The sequence below is a fragment of the Penicillium chermesinum genome (assembly GCF_028974085.1).
Source record: "Penicillium chermesinum strain IBT 19713 chromosome Unknown utg000006l:1.0-2335141.0:1.0-2336784.0, whole genome shotgun sequence".
Classification (NCBI taxonomy): domain Eukaryota; kingdom Fungi; phylum Ascomycota; class Eurotiomycetes; order Eurotiales; family Aspergillaceae; genus Penicillium; species Penicillium chermesinum.
Window position 1 is genome coordinate 454,223 of NW_026695316.1, and position 15,540 is coordinate 469,762.

Below are 15,540 nucleotides of genomic sequence, written 5' to 3' on the forward strand. Positions count from 1 at the left end.
ACCAGGCCCAGTTTTGGTGGCTCGGGCTGGAAGATCCGACTAATCATTCTGGATTTTTGTCTTTTTTTTTTTTCGCTTCTTTAGGGTGGCCGCAATGTACGAACGAAGCCACCCTTGACAGCCGACCGTGGTGATCCACTGAGGCACCCGAAGCCGGCGCCACGTCAGGATCGCCAACGGTCTCTGCGTATTGGCCGGGAATTAAAACAGCTAATGACAATGACACTCTGGAAAACCGTTAGAGCGGCAACTACCGAACCCATGAAACCCCCACTATCCGGCTAATCAACGTGGCGTTGGTCGGGATGTTAAAGAGGCATCCGGTAAAGTCGCGCATGGGGCGGAGATGGCCCCACGATTAACCTCCACGCCGTGAGCTTCTCTCCTTAGCTATCTTCCACCACGATGTACGACAATTATCGTATGCTCCCCCCCTCCCCGGAGATCACCTCCTGCTCTCTATCTAACTCATGCTAGGTCCCCACGCTTTCCTGGCCCAGGTGCCGCTCACTGTCTCACCGTTTATCCACCTCCCTGCCTCCGTCACATTACCCTACACTTACAAATCGGTTCCCTCGACGCTCCCTCCTTCCGTGACAGTCGATCCAACAAACCCGGATGCCAAGGCCCGATACGTCGTCTCCTCCAGCGGCGAGCACGTTGCGCACCCTGATGAGATCCTCAGCTCATGCCAAACCCTCGAGCAGCACCTAAAGAGGTCTCGAGCGGACGCCGAGAACGCCATCAAAGCATGGGAAGAATCAATTCAGCAACGCGAGCTAGCGGAAAAACGGCGAGTAGCGCCCGGCTGGCTAGACCGCGACGAGAAGCTCTTACAGCCTAGGCGGGCCACCGCATCTCCTGAAACCAAAGCCGCGGAAAGCAGCCTGCTAGATAGCTCATCCGCCGATCAGAGCGCGTCGAGTATGCCGCCGATGATACCCCGAAATGAAGGCGAGGAGCTGGACCGCGCCTTTGGGGGTCTCGCTCTGAAAGAAGCCTAAAAGAAGCCCGCCACTACGCCCATACAAGGCTTCCGAATGTTCGGCGACCGTGTCGCCGGCGAGTTTTGCCTTTCTGGGAAAGGTTCCAGATGATCAAGCCTTTAGCTCTTTTTAGGCCGATGGGACCCTTCTCCTGTCAGACGGGCTCGGTGGCATGGCCCGCTATTTCCTCCAGGATGATGCGTATCTTGACCTGGAGTCCCCTAGAGTCAAATCCTTATTGGCACAGGCTCCTGCTTGCCGTGCGCTCGATAACCACAAGCTACTCTTGTGACAGGTTGGAGATGCCCCTTTTCTGCCTAAATTGAGGTGGGGGTGTTTAAGTACCGCCCCGCAAAGTTCTATCAAATCTGCTCAGCTCTCTGGTGTAGTTGAGTGCTTGCTAATGATTATGAGCACTTGACTATGATTACAAGGCGTTCATCGCGTGCTACAGGGGTGACAGGTGGATTGCCATTCCTTCGTTCCAATGACATACCAGCACCGGCAAGTCACTTAAATTGGCCGAATGGAATCAGTGCGAAATCAGCCTCTTACATGTGAATATTGTAGACAGAAATAAACAGCTTATGAGAATGTCTGTCAATACGACTACTAGGTCTCCTCTGATTCTTAAGTCAAAAGCACGATTCGTGCTCTGCAAGTACTAGTACTACAGTACCACTGCTGTCAATAGTAGCCATTATGCACTCGGTTATGCACTCGGTATACTACTAGACCTCACCTACTAGTGAATTGGAACCTCGGAATTGGAAGGTTTGGCCGTGATAGTGAATTTCAAGCTTACAATGTGCTACTGCAGGGGCTGTAGATTGATTGAGACATACCAGGAGATAAATAGAAGATTAAGCAATACCAAAGGTCAAGGTCACATGTGGAAGTTCTTTTTCTCTCTATTAGGGATATAACCCTATGCCTGATGTACCTTTCCTGTCTTGTCTGGTCAGCCCAGCTTTATCATGTCACCGCCTTCAGACCCCACAGATTCACCGCCTAGGTATATTCTGGCAGGACCCCACCGCTCAGCCTTGTAGTTGTGGTTTTGCCGACAGTTCGGACGTGGAAGCTGCAATTGCTTCAGCAGACTCAACTCTTCGGTCCCGGCAATTGCTGAAAAAATGGAACCTCTCAGCGGACGCCCAGCTGTTTCAGACTACGTGACTCTTGCGGAACACCAGTCGCGCACACCAGTTCTCCTTTCACGAAGGACCGCCAATTCTCCACTACCACGGCGAGAAATGCAAGCTCGTAACCTTGAAACGCGATCTGAACGCAGAGCCTCTTTTGAATGCGTTGCGCCGTGAAATATGGATGCAGAGTGAAGAGTCTTCTGAGGATGACGAAACAGAGGTTGTAATTGACGATCTTGATGTGTGGGTTGCAAGCGAGTGAGTAGACCCGTGGCCACCCCTCCCCGCGGGAGGACGGCTTTCGCATATATCGCAAATCCACGCTTGGTTCCCAACAAGACTAATACACTGCACAGCAAGTTCAAACTTTACGCGCCCAACGCAGCGACCGGCCTTTCCGTCCCCTACCCATTCATCTCGCTACACGCGCTCATGCGTCTGCGCGTCCCAGGAGCTTCCGACGAGGTCCAAGGATTATTTATGCAGATCAATCAGCCCGAATATTCCGCCGGTGACCAGGAGGAGTCGTTTGTCGAATTGAAGATTGTCCCAGGAGACCATACTGACACGACAGAAACCAACGGCGACAGCAGCGAAGACCAGGAATCAGAGTCGGAAGCACAGCAGCTGTACAATGCGGTCTCAGCGTGCTCGGAGCTGAACCCCGATGAAGATGCTTCGGATGATGGGGCAGATGATGATGCAGATGCGACACACCAGAACGGGAGCGTCATGGCTGGTCTTCCAGGCCCTGCTAGTGGGAGCTCGGGGTGGATTACTGCAGAGAATATGCACGAATTCGTTGATGAGGAGGGTAACTGGCTTGGCGAAGGGCAGGCGCCTGCTTTCCCGAGCTTCCCAGGAGCACCACTCGGAGCTGGGGCTGGTAATGTTCGCGGTCGTGAGGAAGATGGGGATGCAATGAATGAGGAGGACGACGGCACCAAGTGGCAACGTACTGAATGATCTGGAAGTAATCCGCAAGTAATCTAAAAAAAATAATTCAGAGTTTAATCAAACCTCATTCATCATTTCCTCTGCATATGGGACTCATTTAAATGCCCTACCATAACGACTCTCTCCCTCTAGCTACCTTATTTCAAGCGGAAAAGTATCCCTATCTCAACTTTTCAAGCTGTTACTAATCCTGCTGGAGGTCTGAGGGTTGGCGGTCGGCCAAGTCATCAAGCTCCACTTGGCTTCCTTCCCGATATATATAGTATGCCAACGATATATAATTGCCAAGATACCATCCGCAGCGAGCGTACGTGACAGCTTCCACAATGAATACACCTCGCGGAGGCCAAATGATACCTCAGCGCTCAGTCTGGATTATAATTATTCCGCATATGGGACATGAGGAACATGAGAAACGGGCACAAAATTTCATATAAGATTATCCATTTCTAATTGCGGCTACCTAGGCTGGTATATCAAGACACAAATGCACATCACACATGAACAAGGCTTGAAGGAGAAGAAGTCAAAATAGAAGGACGAGAGAATTGAAAAAAGAAAAATAAATAAAAAAATAATAAGAGAAACAAATGCTCCAGGCGAAAAGGTATAAAGCTTTTCAGAAAAGATGAGAAAAATCATGAGCACAGCACGAACACATCGTCAAGAATAACTCAGGAGGTCATAAACCAAACCAAATTATTCTCTCAAGAACCCATCACCGTCGTATAAGCTGGCAGGTGTCCCAGTCACTCCGACACCTATCCCAAGGCCTTTTCCAGTTGGAGTCATCATGCCGCGGCGACCAGAGGTCGGTGTGGGTGGAACCCCACGAGGTCGATGTGACGGCGAAGAGAAGGGAGCCTTGGGAAGTGAGCGAGGCGTACTACTCTGCGAAGAGGGTGAGTTCTTTTCCGGCCACAAATACGCTCCCACGACATGGGTAGCCGGCGGCTTGGGCGGGGACCCGCTGCGATTAGCATCTTCCCAGATAGTCACGCGGTCTTTCACGGAACCCTTCCGGGTGTACTTTGGCGAAGGGCCTTTTACGCTGGCCACGGAGGCATGTGAGTCGCGAGATCGGCGATGTGATCGATCTGGACTGCCGTTCTTGGAAGGAGAGTCCATCGACTTTCGCCAGTCGCTACCCTGGGTGCCAGTGATGAGAGGGAGACTGCCGGGGGAGCCGAGCCCCATAAGTTGTTCCCTGGGATTCGGCGGCGAGCGGGTCGAGTTGGTGAGAACATTGCGTTCAGGCTGTTTGCGGGGCCCTTTGACACCTCGTCGAGGGCTGCCGTTGGCCGATGGGAGTTGGAGTTCGTGGATGGGAGATGGAAGCTCGGGGATTGACCACATTGGTGCATTCTCACCTGAAGGGGATTCGACGGGCCTGAGGTTCTCGGTGGGTGACTGCGAAGTGAAAACATCAGATAGCTTTGACTCCTTCTTAGGAGTCTCGGTTTCGTTTGGCTTCTTTGCAACACCCGTGCCTGCCGTGTTTTGAGGCTCTTCGGCTAGAACACCAAGTGTACTTGGCGGCGGCTTATTGCGCCTGCTTGTTCGCTTGGAGAGCGGTGATGGCGAGGTGGTGCTAGAGGGTACAGAAGGTGGTCGCGAAGGGGTGTTGACGCTGCTCTCCCGTAGATCAACTTCTTCCATTTCATCCAGGTCCTCTGGCTCCTCTTCGACCGTCGGAGAGCACGCAGAACCGCCGAATGACATAGGAGGATAGATGGATATACGCACACAGTTTTGGCGTCTGTGGCCCTTTCGTCGCTGTGACTTTGTGTTCGAGCTTTTCATTGCGGAGGGCGGGTGAGGTGCACCTCGGAGTGAGAGATTCGACCGTTGCATAGGGCTAGGAGGGGCGGATCCGGTAGCCTGGCGAGGAGAGCACATTGTGAATTGGGCCCCATTCAATTGCGGCGAGTCTCCTGTGAAAGGATCGTCCTCTGAAGGCCCTTCTTGCGAGCTGTGGACTTGCTTGAATTGGCTGAGTTCTGGAACAAACCCCATGTGTGACCCAGAGTTCCGCCAGCTGATCCGGCCTGACTTTTGCGGTGCTTTTCCAGATCCAGAAGTTCCGCTTCTCACGGATGGATACCTGCCGACTGTACTCGAAGAAACAGAGTCAGTTCGTTGAGGTGCTCCAATAATGCTCAGGCGAGAGCTAGCATTGCTGACATTGCGGGACATGGTGGTGGTATTACTGCGGCGAGGAGAAGGAGGTTCGACCGATGATTTCCTTTGGCCCTCTGTGGTAGACGAAGAACGAATGGGAAAGTTGTGCAGAGGTGGCATGGATGTGTTGATAAAGCTTCTTCGACCGTTCCATACTCCAACGTCATTTGCACTGTATGGTACATATGAGCCTCCTGAAGGGGGGTATATGGAGGAAGACAAGTCGGTGGTATCAGCGTATCTGTGTCTGCCATCATCCAGGATCGAGCTATTTGTGGTATCAAGGCTCATTGATGAAAGGCGCATAACAGAGTCATTCCGAAAATAGCTGAATCTGTCCGATGGAAAAGCAGTCGGTGGTGGAGGAGGAGGGACTGGTTGCTCTGGCACGATTCCTGCAGTCTGGCTCGTGATACTTGCTCCTCGGAGTCGCCGGGGGGATTCATCGAAGACGCGGGGGCCCGGGTCAAACAAGTCCTTCGAAGCACAACTGTCAGACGCTGGAAACCCGGCACGATCTCCCTGGTGGGGCAGTGGCCAACTGGGCGAGACTGGCCGCATACCCAGCACAAACCCAGGCTCTTCTTGCGCAATCTCCGGTGTATGCTGAGGCGTTCGTTCTGCTGGCAGCTCGAGCACGCCCTCCACGGCAGACAATGGTACCTCATCTTTCGATACTGACGGTCTCGGAGGACTGGGAAGTATTTGAGTTGCAGCTTCGCTCAACGTGGCCATGGAACTCATGCGACTGGGCTCCTTGAAGGAGGATCGAGACCATCTTCGCGAACGTGGCCTGGATATGGACATAGACCGCCGAATAGATCTGGCTTTCTGAAGTATCGGGAACGAAGAATCCGAGGATGTTTTCGATTGCAGGATACTTTCCCGCGATGCTAATTGACCCCATTCGTTGGGCTTTCCATATGGAAGCTGTCCGTGGGCTCGAAGGACGCTGCCTTCTGCGCGGCTAAGTTCTGTCACTGTATCACCTGTAAAGCCCAGGAGACTTCGAGTATACGGCCCATTTCGAAGGCCGAGCAGTCGCAGAGCATGACGTTCTTTCCGAACTCGCACCCACACAACGACACAGACGACTCCGATCACGATGAAGAAGGCCGCAGCCGAGGCGGCGATGGCGACTACCGCGCTGAACGCCAGCATAGCCGCCTCGTTGACGATCTACCTGCCACGCTGCACTGGAATTGTGGATGTTGAACTTCGTTTTTGGCTTGTAGGTGAGTTTATTGTTGTTTAATCGGAGACTTCGCCTCTCACTCGCGCGCGTTGATCAGAACGACCGTATGTGAGGCTGCGAATAATTTGCACAGCAGGTCATCGAACCAAAGGGAAAGGAAGTTCCCAAGGAAAGAAACAAACATGAGGGTCTCCCACTACTGACATTCTCGCCAGGGATCCAGTTTGTTATGGGAACCACCACCATGGACAGGGAATGCGACCGCATCACCACCCGTGCGGCCAGGAATGTTCGCCCACACTGATTCCCCACCTTGCACGGACAGGAAGCAAACTCTGCCAATTACATGCTATTTTTTTCTTCCACTGAGCGCCATTTTTGATTACTTTGCAGATGACAGGAATGGATCATACTGACCATCCTCCTTTGTCAGCCTGATCGACGCGATAACGACATCAGTAAATGGCCTACTCTCTGTGCTCAACCCTCCTCCAAGGCGTTGCGGTACATACAAAGTATTGGTTACGAAGAACTTTTAGAACAGCTACTGTAGAGGATATTGCCAGAACAATCATGGGAGACCCTGGTCCTCGTGCCTACTCTGACCAGGGAATTGCCCCAATATGGGAGACTGTTGTTGATGACCGAGAAGATAAGAACGAACTGGTCTGAATTAGATCGCGGTATAGATCTATTAAAATTTATGAAGCAAATGAAACACTGATGCCTCTCCCGTTCAGTCCGAAGATGAACTTGATTGTAACAGAGAGGATGTGGTCTCTCCCTAGCAATCTGCACATTCCTCGGCGAGGCCCTAGCTTCTATAGATCACGCACATCGAAAAATCTCCCAAGGTCAGCTGTTGAATTATCAGTCTGCCCTTATATGAGCGACACCTACACTTCACTTTATCTGTTTGGTTGAACATTCCCACGGTTCAATTCCAATAGGCATGAAAGACGCTCAGGCTTGAAAAACATTCCGCTTGTAATTCGATAGGGCTGATTTGATAAGAAAACTAGTATGTCAGAGCAATACGAGTCCATGAGGGCTATTCCACAGTTTACTACGAGATAATAGAGTATGGCAGCTTAACGAAGCCCTCTTGGCCATGTGGTCTCCGTAGTATTCGACCGTGGTGACTTGTACTAGGAGACTTGGAGCAGACCTGCCCCCACTGTGGCAGTTGCACCAGGCCGGGAAACAATCATGGAACACTTATTATCACGGATCTAAGAGCATCATTCTCCTTCTGGATGACCGAGGTAAGTCGTTATTCATTTGGTTACTTCTTGTCCTTCCAGCCGGTAGTGAGTCCCACGACGCAAGAAGGCCCCGGTGACCCGATCATTCCCCGCGCCGAAACACGGATGACCGAGGACGCTCAGATCCAACAATGTCAGTTGATCGCGATAACCCGGGAAACAGCGGTCAGCTTGAGATTTATTATTTGAGGGTGTCCCAGTTATCATTTCCGGAGGCTTTTCTTTACTTTGATCTCTGTCGCGTCATCTCCACATTTCGAGAGCTTTGTTCCAGGCTCATTCTGAACCCTCCTACAATAGGTGATCAAAGGCCTTTGGAAGCAGTGAATGCAGTTGGTCTATTCTCGGAGGTAGCATCTATTCCATGGACCTTTTGATTAACCTCGCTCATTTGAAGGGCCCATTCACTGTCGCATTCTTGTTCCTCACTTCTTTTTTAAGACCATGTGCCGCTCTGTATCTACAAGCTTCCCAAGACATCCAACTTGAACACAAACAATCTTCGAATCAGTACTTCAATTCTATCTTATGAGTGTCAGCAATATGACGACTACCACTCTGGTATCAGGCCTTCGCGGCCCCTCACTTATCTCTGACTCTCAACCAAAGCATTGGGAGGACGCTGAGAAGGCGTCTATTGTATGTAAAATTGAAGATTCCTGGCCGGCATATCCAGCTCAAGCTAAGAGAAAGTTCTACAGCTAGAAGCCTTTGAAGAGGCAATGAGCTGCCACAAATGCACCATCAAAGTGACCGAAGCAACAATGGCGATAGACATCGAGCGTGGCTCATATCTTACGACCAGCTACCCGCCGCTCTTTCCCAACAACCACAAACGAGATGAAGACATCTCTCCCTTAGATATCTCCAGCCCAAACCTGGAGCAATCTTTCTGGGGACTAATCAACGTCGCCCAACGACAACACTACTACGATATCGTCGAGCAAAAGCTAGATCAGAGACTCCTTGACGACCCGACAGTGGACGAAAACATAGCTGCTCTGTTCGCCCATTACCAAGTTGACTTTCACATCAACCAACACTACCTTTCCCGCAGAGGAGTCCTCACTCTCTGCCGCGATGCGAGTGACATGGGCGCACTCCGTAAATGGCAGTGGGAGATGCACGAGCTCCAAGCCATCATGGACGGGGTGAACGTGATACCAACGACGAAGAAGCGAATGGGGTGGCCCAATGACGGCAACCTAGAAATGTTCCACCAAATACGCATGTGGAAGGGAGCGTGGCAAACACGCGAGAAGCATCTCCGAGAGGTGCGCGCTCGATGGGCGATTATCATGGAAGAGCGGCGCCGGCAGAGAGAGGAACTGCTGGCACGCTCCGGCAAGGCTCCGATGGGGAAGCTGAGTCCCACGGTTACCGTCAGGCTTTATTATCGTGGGCAGCTCCGGGATGTACGGGAGCTTGAAAGAATCATGCCGGTTGAGGCTGGGGTACGGCTGGGGCAAACGACGCAGAGTTCTGGGTTTTGATCGGCGCCAAGCGTACTAGGGGCTATTCCGGGTGGAAGAGCTGGTCTCTTCCATCTCATTTGCATTGGGAGGGAGTTTGTCATAATGAGCCTTGGAATATTATTGAGACTTAAACAATCACACGCGTAGGTATCTCAGAGGCCTGAGAGACAAGCAACATGTACGTGTATTCGAGATGTTTATCCGTGAGAGCCCTAAACAAGCTCCGATCGATGGCATGTGTGTCCTAGTAAGATGCTCGATCGAGGCTTTATGAAATAGCACATACTAGTACAAACAGACCGCGCTAGTGATGCGTGTAGACCCGATAAGTCGCTATGGTCTGTTATTTAATACCAGTTAGTCACGATGACAGTATACGATGGGATATCAATGATACGTTGATTGTGAGGGAAGGAGATAGTTAGCGCTCACGACCTCATTGGCTCGGCTCGATCCTTGTGAATCAAAGGGTTTAGAGTAACATCGGCGGAATTATCGACAAATGACAGGTCATGTTTCTACAGGCCTGATCTGACCTACCATCGGGACGGGAGCGGTCATTATCCCGCAATCAAGTGACACCTGCCTCATTTCAACGTAGCAGCAGGTTGGGCTGGATGATCGACCAGATCAGGACTAGACGTCGGGTGAACCTTAGCCCCTCAGCGCAACTCATTGCGGGGGAACTGCATGGGGATGCTGCTGCACATGCACTCCGTGGCTCATCCACGAGGGGGATTCCGGGATCGTCGCGCGCACCTGCTGCATACGGACGGCTTTATAGGCTTTACCGAGTAATCCCCCCACCCTGCAAGAGTTGGGGGGAAGCCGAATCCGATTGTAGCCGGGGATTAAGTACTTTCATGTGGGAGCAGCCATGGCTGACTGGGTTCTATTGAACAAAGGCGTATTGATCATAAATGCTGTCCAGGTGGTTCAAGACGGCAGTTTCGCGCCAGGCACCGATCTCCCGTGCCAGGGCGGTTGTGGCGGGGATGGCCTACAGCACAGACCAAAAAGCTTTCATTTTCATCAACCCATGTGGACACGACAGCACATCGGGCCTATAAGGATCAAGATGACAGGCGACTCAAAGTCCTCAAAGAAAATCCCCAGGCCATGGGCCGCTACATGGCCTTTTCTCTCCTAATTGGCGACCAAACCGAGGGAATGAGGAGGAAGGTCCAGTTATTGAGACATAGATCCCGCCAATGAGCGGGAGAGGGCAAAATGTGACTAATCTGACTGGTTTTCTTGCATCCAATTTCGTCACAGCGATGAAACTTGATGAGTGGACCAAGGCTTTGGTGCCGATCTTGTGAGATCGACTGGAGACAGGAGGTAAGGAATGAGGAATGTCGCGGTGCGGGAATATCCAGAAGCATCAGAAGATTTTCTTGAAGGCAGGAGGACAGTGGCCCGATCACTTGCGCTAGTATGAGTGAGGTGAGTTCGGTGCTCAAAAGCTGCAGATACTAAGGCCCAACTGGTCGAACACGGGCCCTCCTGAAAAAGGTTATCCGGGCATGAGGTACCGCAAACATCATTATTACTGCATCCCCACGACAGCCCTGCCCAGTTGCCCAGTAGAGGGGGAATATCTGATGTGGTAACAAACGGTACCTCCTTGGTAATCCTGGGTGTCTCCTGCCGTATTGAGGCGCATAGCTGCGTATCAAGACCGGGAAACCGTACAAATGACGTAAGGGGGCCCCCCGACCGGCCCGTACTTGTACAAGAGGCAAAATGTCCTCGTCAGGCTTGATACTCTTTTGCTCGTAAGATCAGTAGATGTAGTTTAGTCGAAGTCAGACGATCAGGTAGCACTACGACTCAAAACCCCCTTAGGAAAAGCGATCAGGAGACAAATGTCCTAAAGAATGACGTTTGTGCGACCCGATCGACTGGCTGAGCAGGAAAAAAATCCTCCCCTCAAACGAGGGGAACTCACATCCACCGACCCACCAATGTCCACGGATGGAGGAGTGGATTCAACTTTGGGGCTCTCTCAGCGCCTTATAATACCATTGCCAACGCCCGATTCCTGCTCCTTTCCCTTTTCTTCCCCTCCTTCACTTTCCCTGCCCCACCAACGGCTGCTTAGGAACCCCCCCTTTCTATACCACTGCCTATAACACCCGCCAACATGTCCAAAACCAATGTTCTGTTGGTCGGCGCCGCGGGTGAAACCGGAGGATCGATTGCTAACGGCCTGCTTGAAGATGGCAGCTTTGTACGTTTTTACCCACGTCCTGCGGCCAGTCTAGCAACAAAACCCAATCCAAATGGACAGCGGCTAACGAGGGACCGTGTTCTCGGGCTCACAGGAAATCTTCGCATTGGTTCGACCCATTTCAGTCCTCAAGCCCGCAATCGTCCGGCTGCAAGAGCGAGGTGTCAATGTTCGCAAGTGCGACCTGAAGGCGCCAGAGGAACAGCTCATTGAAGCTCTGGCGGATATCGATGTGGTCATTAGCTGTGTCGGACCAGCTGAGCAGCAGGACCAGATCCCATTGGCCAAGGCCGCGAAGAAGACCGGCGTCAAGCGATTCATTCCATGTGGTTTCATCACCGTCGCCCCTCCCGGTGGTGTGATGTGGCTCCGTGACGAGGTAAGCTAAATTCGCAGATGGGGACCTTGTTACATGCGTTCGGCAGAGCTAATCATGCTCGCCACCCGATACAGAAAGAGGTCGTCTACAACCAGATTCGCCAGTTATGGCTTCCTTACACAATCGTCGATGTCGGTTGGTGGTACCAGCTGTCCTACCCCCGACTGCCGTCGGGCCGAGTCGACTATGCCATGACCTCCGGTAACGATGAGATCATCGGCGACGGAACTATGCCCACTGCTCTCACTGACCTCCGCGACATCGGTCGCTTCATGGCCTTGATCATCAAAGACCCCCGTACTTTGAACAAGAAAGTCCTCGCATACAGCCTGGTTTCCACCCAAAACGAAATCTACAGCCTCATGGAGGAAATCGGTGAGGAGACTATTGACCGAAACTACGTAAGGCCGCCCCCTTTCCGTGAAGTGGTGCAATGCGCATGAAACGAGCCTCGTGACTGACCCGTGCGGAACACAGGTCTCCGAAGAGACGATCTGCAGCCGGGTTCTGGCAGCCCGTCAAGCAAGTGAAACATACCCCTTCGACCCAATCAAATTCATCCCCCGTTACCTGGCGGAATACCAATACTCGTGGGGAATTCGTGGCGATAACAACCCTGAGTACGCTCGTTATCTCGGTTACTACCTGACCACCGAGTTGTATCCCGAGTTCAAGGCTAGTGACTTCCGCGAGTACCTCGAGTCTGTGATCCGCGGTACCGCCAAGGGTGTCTACCAGGACCGTGTGGTTTCGCGCAAGCACCAGCGACACTTCCCCCGCACAGAGTCCAGCGATTCGCTGTACACTCGCATCTTTCCTCGGACGGAGTCGAGCGACTCCCTCATGTCGCGATAATTGGAACGATCTTAACGTAAACGATTTCCTTTTCTTCCCTCATGAAGAGCGACCGTGTTGCCGGTGACGCCAGCCGCTCTCAGCCTCCCAATTTTCCCAACCTTGCGATGCTGTGCTCTTGAACCAAATTTGCCATCTCTCCTCTTTCCCCCACCGAGTGGGGCTTTGCTGCTACATTTTGGGCGTCTTGTCAACTTCAGGCGTTTTTGATCATACGGCTTATGGGGGGAACAATAGACGTGGGCCGCTCCTGCCATTATCGATCAGATCGTCCGGACGATAAGACACGTACTGGCATGCCCGTAGAGACCTATTTTTGCTGTTTCCCCTTCTCTGTTTCATGGGTTTCCTTATTGAGTACCACCGTCCTCCACGGAGGCGGCTCCCGTTGCATATAGAAGAAATTATATCCAAAGGCTTCGGTGACGTCTTTCCATCGCTCCTTCGCTCTTTCCCAGACCCGCACTTTCCATAAACTGCCCCCATACTACTTGCACCGTACATACGATGTGGACATAGACCCACTTTCTCTTCCTCCAACTTCCTGCTAACTAGTTCGATGACAACTGGGATGGATGCACCCGAGCAGCCCCGACGCAGGCAGTGGTCTTCGAACAATGGCTCGCAACCGAGTCTCGCTCCTCCGGCGACTGGCTCCCCGTGGAGTCAATCGATGGTGACTGCTCTCGAGGGCCAAGTTAGGCCGACGACCTCGCGAACGCTGCGAATACAGGTCGCAGAGCCGGTGGCATTGGGGAAACAGGGCGGTATAGCGAAAGGGTTCACTGCAATTTTTGAATCTTTATCACCTCGCCAAATTGGCACTATCAGTTCGTTTTTGAGAATCCCACTAGTTGTTGCGAGACCAACTAACCTTATGGCAGCGGTGGGTTCAGCCATTGGCACTGGATTGATGATTGGAACTGCGAGGGCATTATCATTGTAAGTATTTGGAGACCTCGCTGGCATGGCAAGCTGGACTGACTTGAAACAGGAGTGGTGTAAGCCATCCTTTGTGTTACTCACGGAAATCAATTGACACTGTACAGCCTGCCGCCATGATGATCTCGTTCTCCTTCGTGGGCTTGACCATTTACCTTGTGTTACTAGCCCTCGGAGAAGTTGCGGCATGGTCGCCAAAACCGTCCACATTAGCCGACCAAGCGAATCGCTACTGTGATCCGGCTCTGGGGTTTAGTCTTGCTTGGATGTAGGTGAACTCAACCAGATGCCTTCATAGTGGTCACATTTCCTGACGGCTGCCATTAGTTACTGGTTGAAATATGCCATCGTTACTCCAAACCAGTTGACCGCTGCCACTTTGCTCATCGGATTTTGGGTGGACGCCGAGAGGATCAATCCAGGTGTTTGGATAACAGTCTTCCTTGCAGTCATCACAGGAATCAACTTCCTCCATCAAGCACTGCCAGGCCGACTCGAGTTCTATATCGCCTCTTTCAAGCTCCTTGTCATGTCTGCTTTGATGATCTTGTCTATAGTGATTGCTCTGGGAGGAGGGCCAGACCATGACCGGCGTGGATTCCGATACTGGCAATCACCATATGACGCATTTGGGACGTTCGGTGCTGGGAATGATAAGCTGGTCGATCGGTTCTTTGTCGTCTGCAACACGATGTCATCTGCCACATTCGCATTCGTGGGGAGCGAGCGCTCAGGTATCTTGATCCGGGCCCCAGATGTGCGGAAGGCTATGTCTCGCGCGATCAAACACACCTTCTATCGGGTGCTGGTATCTCACCTTCTTGCTATTACACTTCTGGGCATGCTCATACCGCCGTACTCTGAACACTTGGCTTTCAACAGCCACTCCGAGAAACGAGCAGCAGCGTCACCATTCGTCGCCGCGATTTATCTATCCGGGATAAAAGTTGTCCCGCACATCTTGAATGCATGCATCTTAGTATTCGTGCTGTCCATCGGAAACTTCGATCTCTTCCTGGCCACCAAGGCATTATGTGATCTGGCGCTCAAGCACCGCGCCCCTGCGGTCTTGGCCCGAACGAACAGCCGCGGGATCCCTATATATTCCCTGCTCCTCTGTGTTTTGATATCGATGCTGGCTTATATCAACGTGAGCAAGAATTCGACCGTGGTGTTTGGCTACTTCGTGAACCTAGTGACCATGCTCGGTCTCCTGACCTGGGTCTCTGTCCTGGTCACACACATGGCGTTTGTGCGAGCACGGAGAGCCCAAGGTGTGCCCGATAAGTCTCTTGTATTTCGAGCACGGTTCGGCCTTTGGGGGGACGGGTTTCGCTTTGCTTCTTTGCCTTTTTATTACTGCGACCATGACACTCGCCTCTTTTCATTTTGAGGGTGACCATATCAGATTTGACCCCTTGGCAATTGTTTCTTCCTATATCGCGGTGCCCCTTTATCTTGTCCTTATCATTGGTTACAAGTTTGCTGTCAGATGCAAGGGAGTGGATCCGATGCGGGCGGATCTTTGGACGGACCGATTGGATATCAACGTTGCAGTGTCTGTTGAGAACCGGGCGGAATAGGCGTTACCAGGACTGCTGTGATTCGCTTTCGAGAATAGATGTTATTGATATACCCCTAGCAAATGCTCATCCATTAATTCGCGACTTTAGATTGTCCCTTGATGTATTTCTTGATGTTTCAGATAAAGGCTACGAGTACAATAGCTGTGGTCTAGATAAGCGACGAGGATACCAAACATAGTCTTTCATGCAGGTGTCATCACACGTCGTGGCGGGAATATCAAGCTGAGGGGATTGGGCTGGGTGGGGGCCATCCGAGTTCTATTTGTCCAGGAACCGCCCAGAAGTTTGTTTTTTGCGTCGTTGGTGTTGAGACATCGGGCGTTGGTTCTGAACAATTG

At 51.9% G+C, this 15,540-nt stretch overlaps 6 protein-coding genes across 6 annotated transcripts; 5 read left to right on the forward strand and 1 right to left on the reverse strand.

The window, feature by feature from the left end:
* Positions 1 to 405: 405 nt before the first annotated feature.
* On the forward strand, positions 406 to 1,004 carry N7468_007940 (uncharacterized protein; the record flags this gene model as incomplete). The annotated part of the gene is made up of 2 exons (XM_058477236.1): positions 406 to 421; positions 478 to 1,004. 2 exons carry the CDS (start codon positions 406 to 408, stop codon positions 1,002 to 1,004), a joined length of 543 nt encoding a protein of 180 aa, XP_058327581.1.
* A 959-nt stretch (positions 1,005 to 1,963) lies between these two features.
* On the forward strand, positions 1,964 to 3,100 carry N7468_007941 (uncharacterized protein; the record flags this gene model as incomplete). The annotated part of the gene is made up of 3 exons (XM_058477237.1): positions 1,964 to 2,001; positions 2,183 to 2,392; positions 2,491 to 3,100. 3 exons carry the CDS (start codon positions 1,964 to 1,966, stop codon positions 3,098 to 3,100), a joined length of 858 nt encoding a protein of 285 aa, XP_058327582.1.
* Positions 3,101 to 3,790: 690 nt separating this feature from the next.
* On the reverse strand, positions 3,791 to 6,433 carry N7468_007942 (uncharacterized protein; the record flags this gene model as incomplete). The annotated part of the gene is made up of 1 exon (XM_058477238.1): positions 3,791 to 6,433. The coding sequence occupies one exon, from the start codon at positions 6,431 to 6,433 to the stop codon at positions 3,791 to 3,793; it is 2,643 nt and encodes an 880-aa protein (XP_058327583.1).
* Positions 6,434 to 8,275: 1,842 nt separating this feature from the next.
* Positions 8,276 to 9,225, forward strand: N7468_007943 (uncharacterized protein; the record flags this gene model as incomplete). The annotated part of the gene is made up of 2 exons (XM_058477239.1): positions 8,276 to 8,371; positions 8,434 to 9,225. 2 exons carry the CDS (start codon positions 8,276 to 8,278, stop codon positions 9,223 to 9,225), a joined length of 888 nt encoding a protein of 295 aa, XP_058327584.1.
* A 2,128-nt stretch (positions 9,226 to 11,353) lies between these two features.
* N7468_007944 (aromatic alcohol reductase) lies at positions 11,354 to 12,674 on the forward strand (the record flags this gene model as incomplete). Its single annotated transcript, XM_058477240.1, has 4 exons — positions 11,354 to 11,440; positions 11,535 to 11,819; positions 11,894 to 12,220; positions 12,297 to 12,674. 4 exons carry the CDS (start codon positions 11,354 to 11,356, stop codon positions 12,672 to 12,674), a joined length of 1,077 nt encoding a protein of 358 aa, XP_058327585.1.
* Positions 12,675 to 13,732: 1,058 nt separating this feature from the next.
* On the forward strand, positions 13,733 to 15,199 carry N7468_007945 (putative amino acid permease; the record flags this gene model as incomplete). Its single annotated transcript, XM_058477241.1, has 3 exons — positions 13,733 to 13,884; positions 13,944 to 14,910; positions 15,011 to 15,199. The coding sequence occupies 3 exons, from the start codon at positions 13,733 to 13,735 to the stop codon at positions 15,197 to 15,199; spliced, it is 1,308 nt and encodes a 435-aa protein (XP_058327586.1).
* Positions 15,200 to 15,540: the final 341 nt, after the last annotated feature.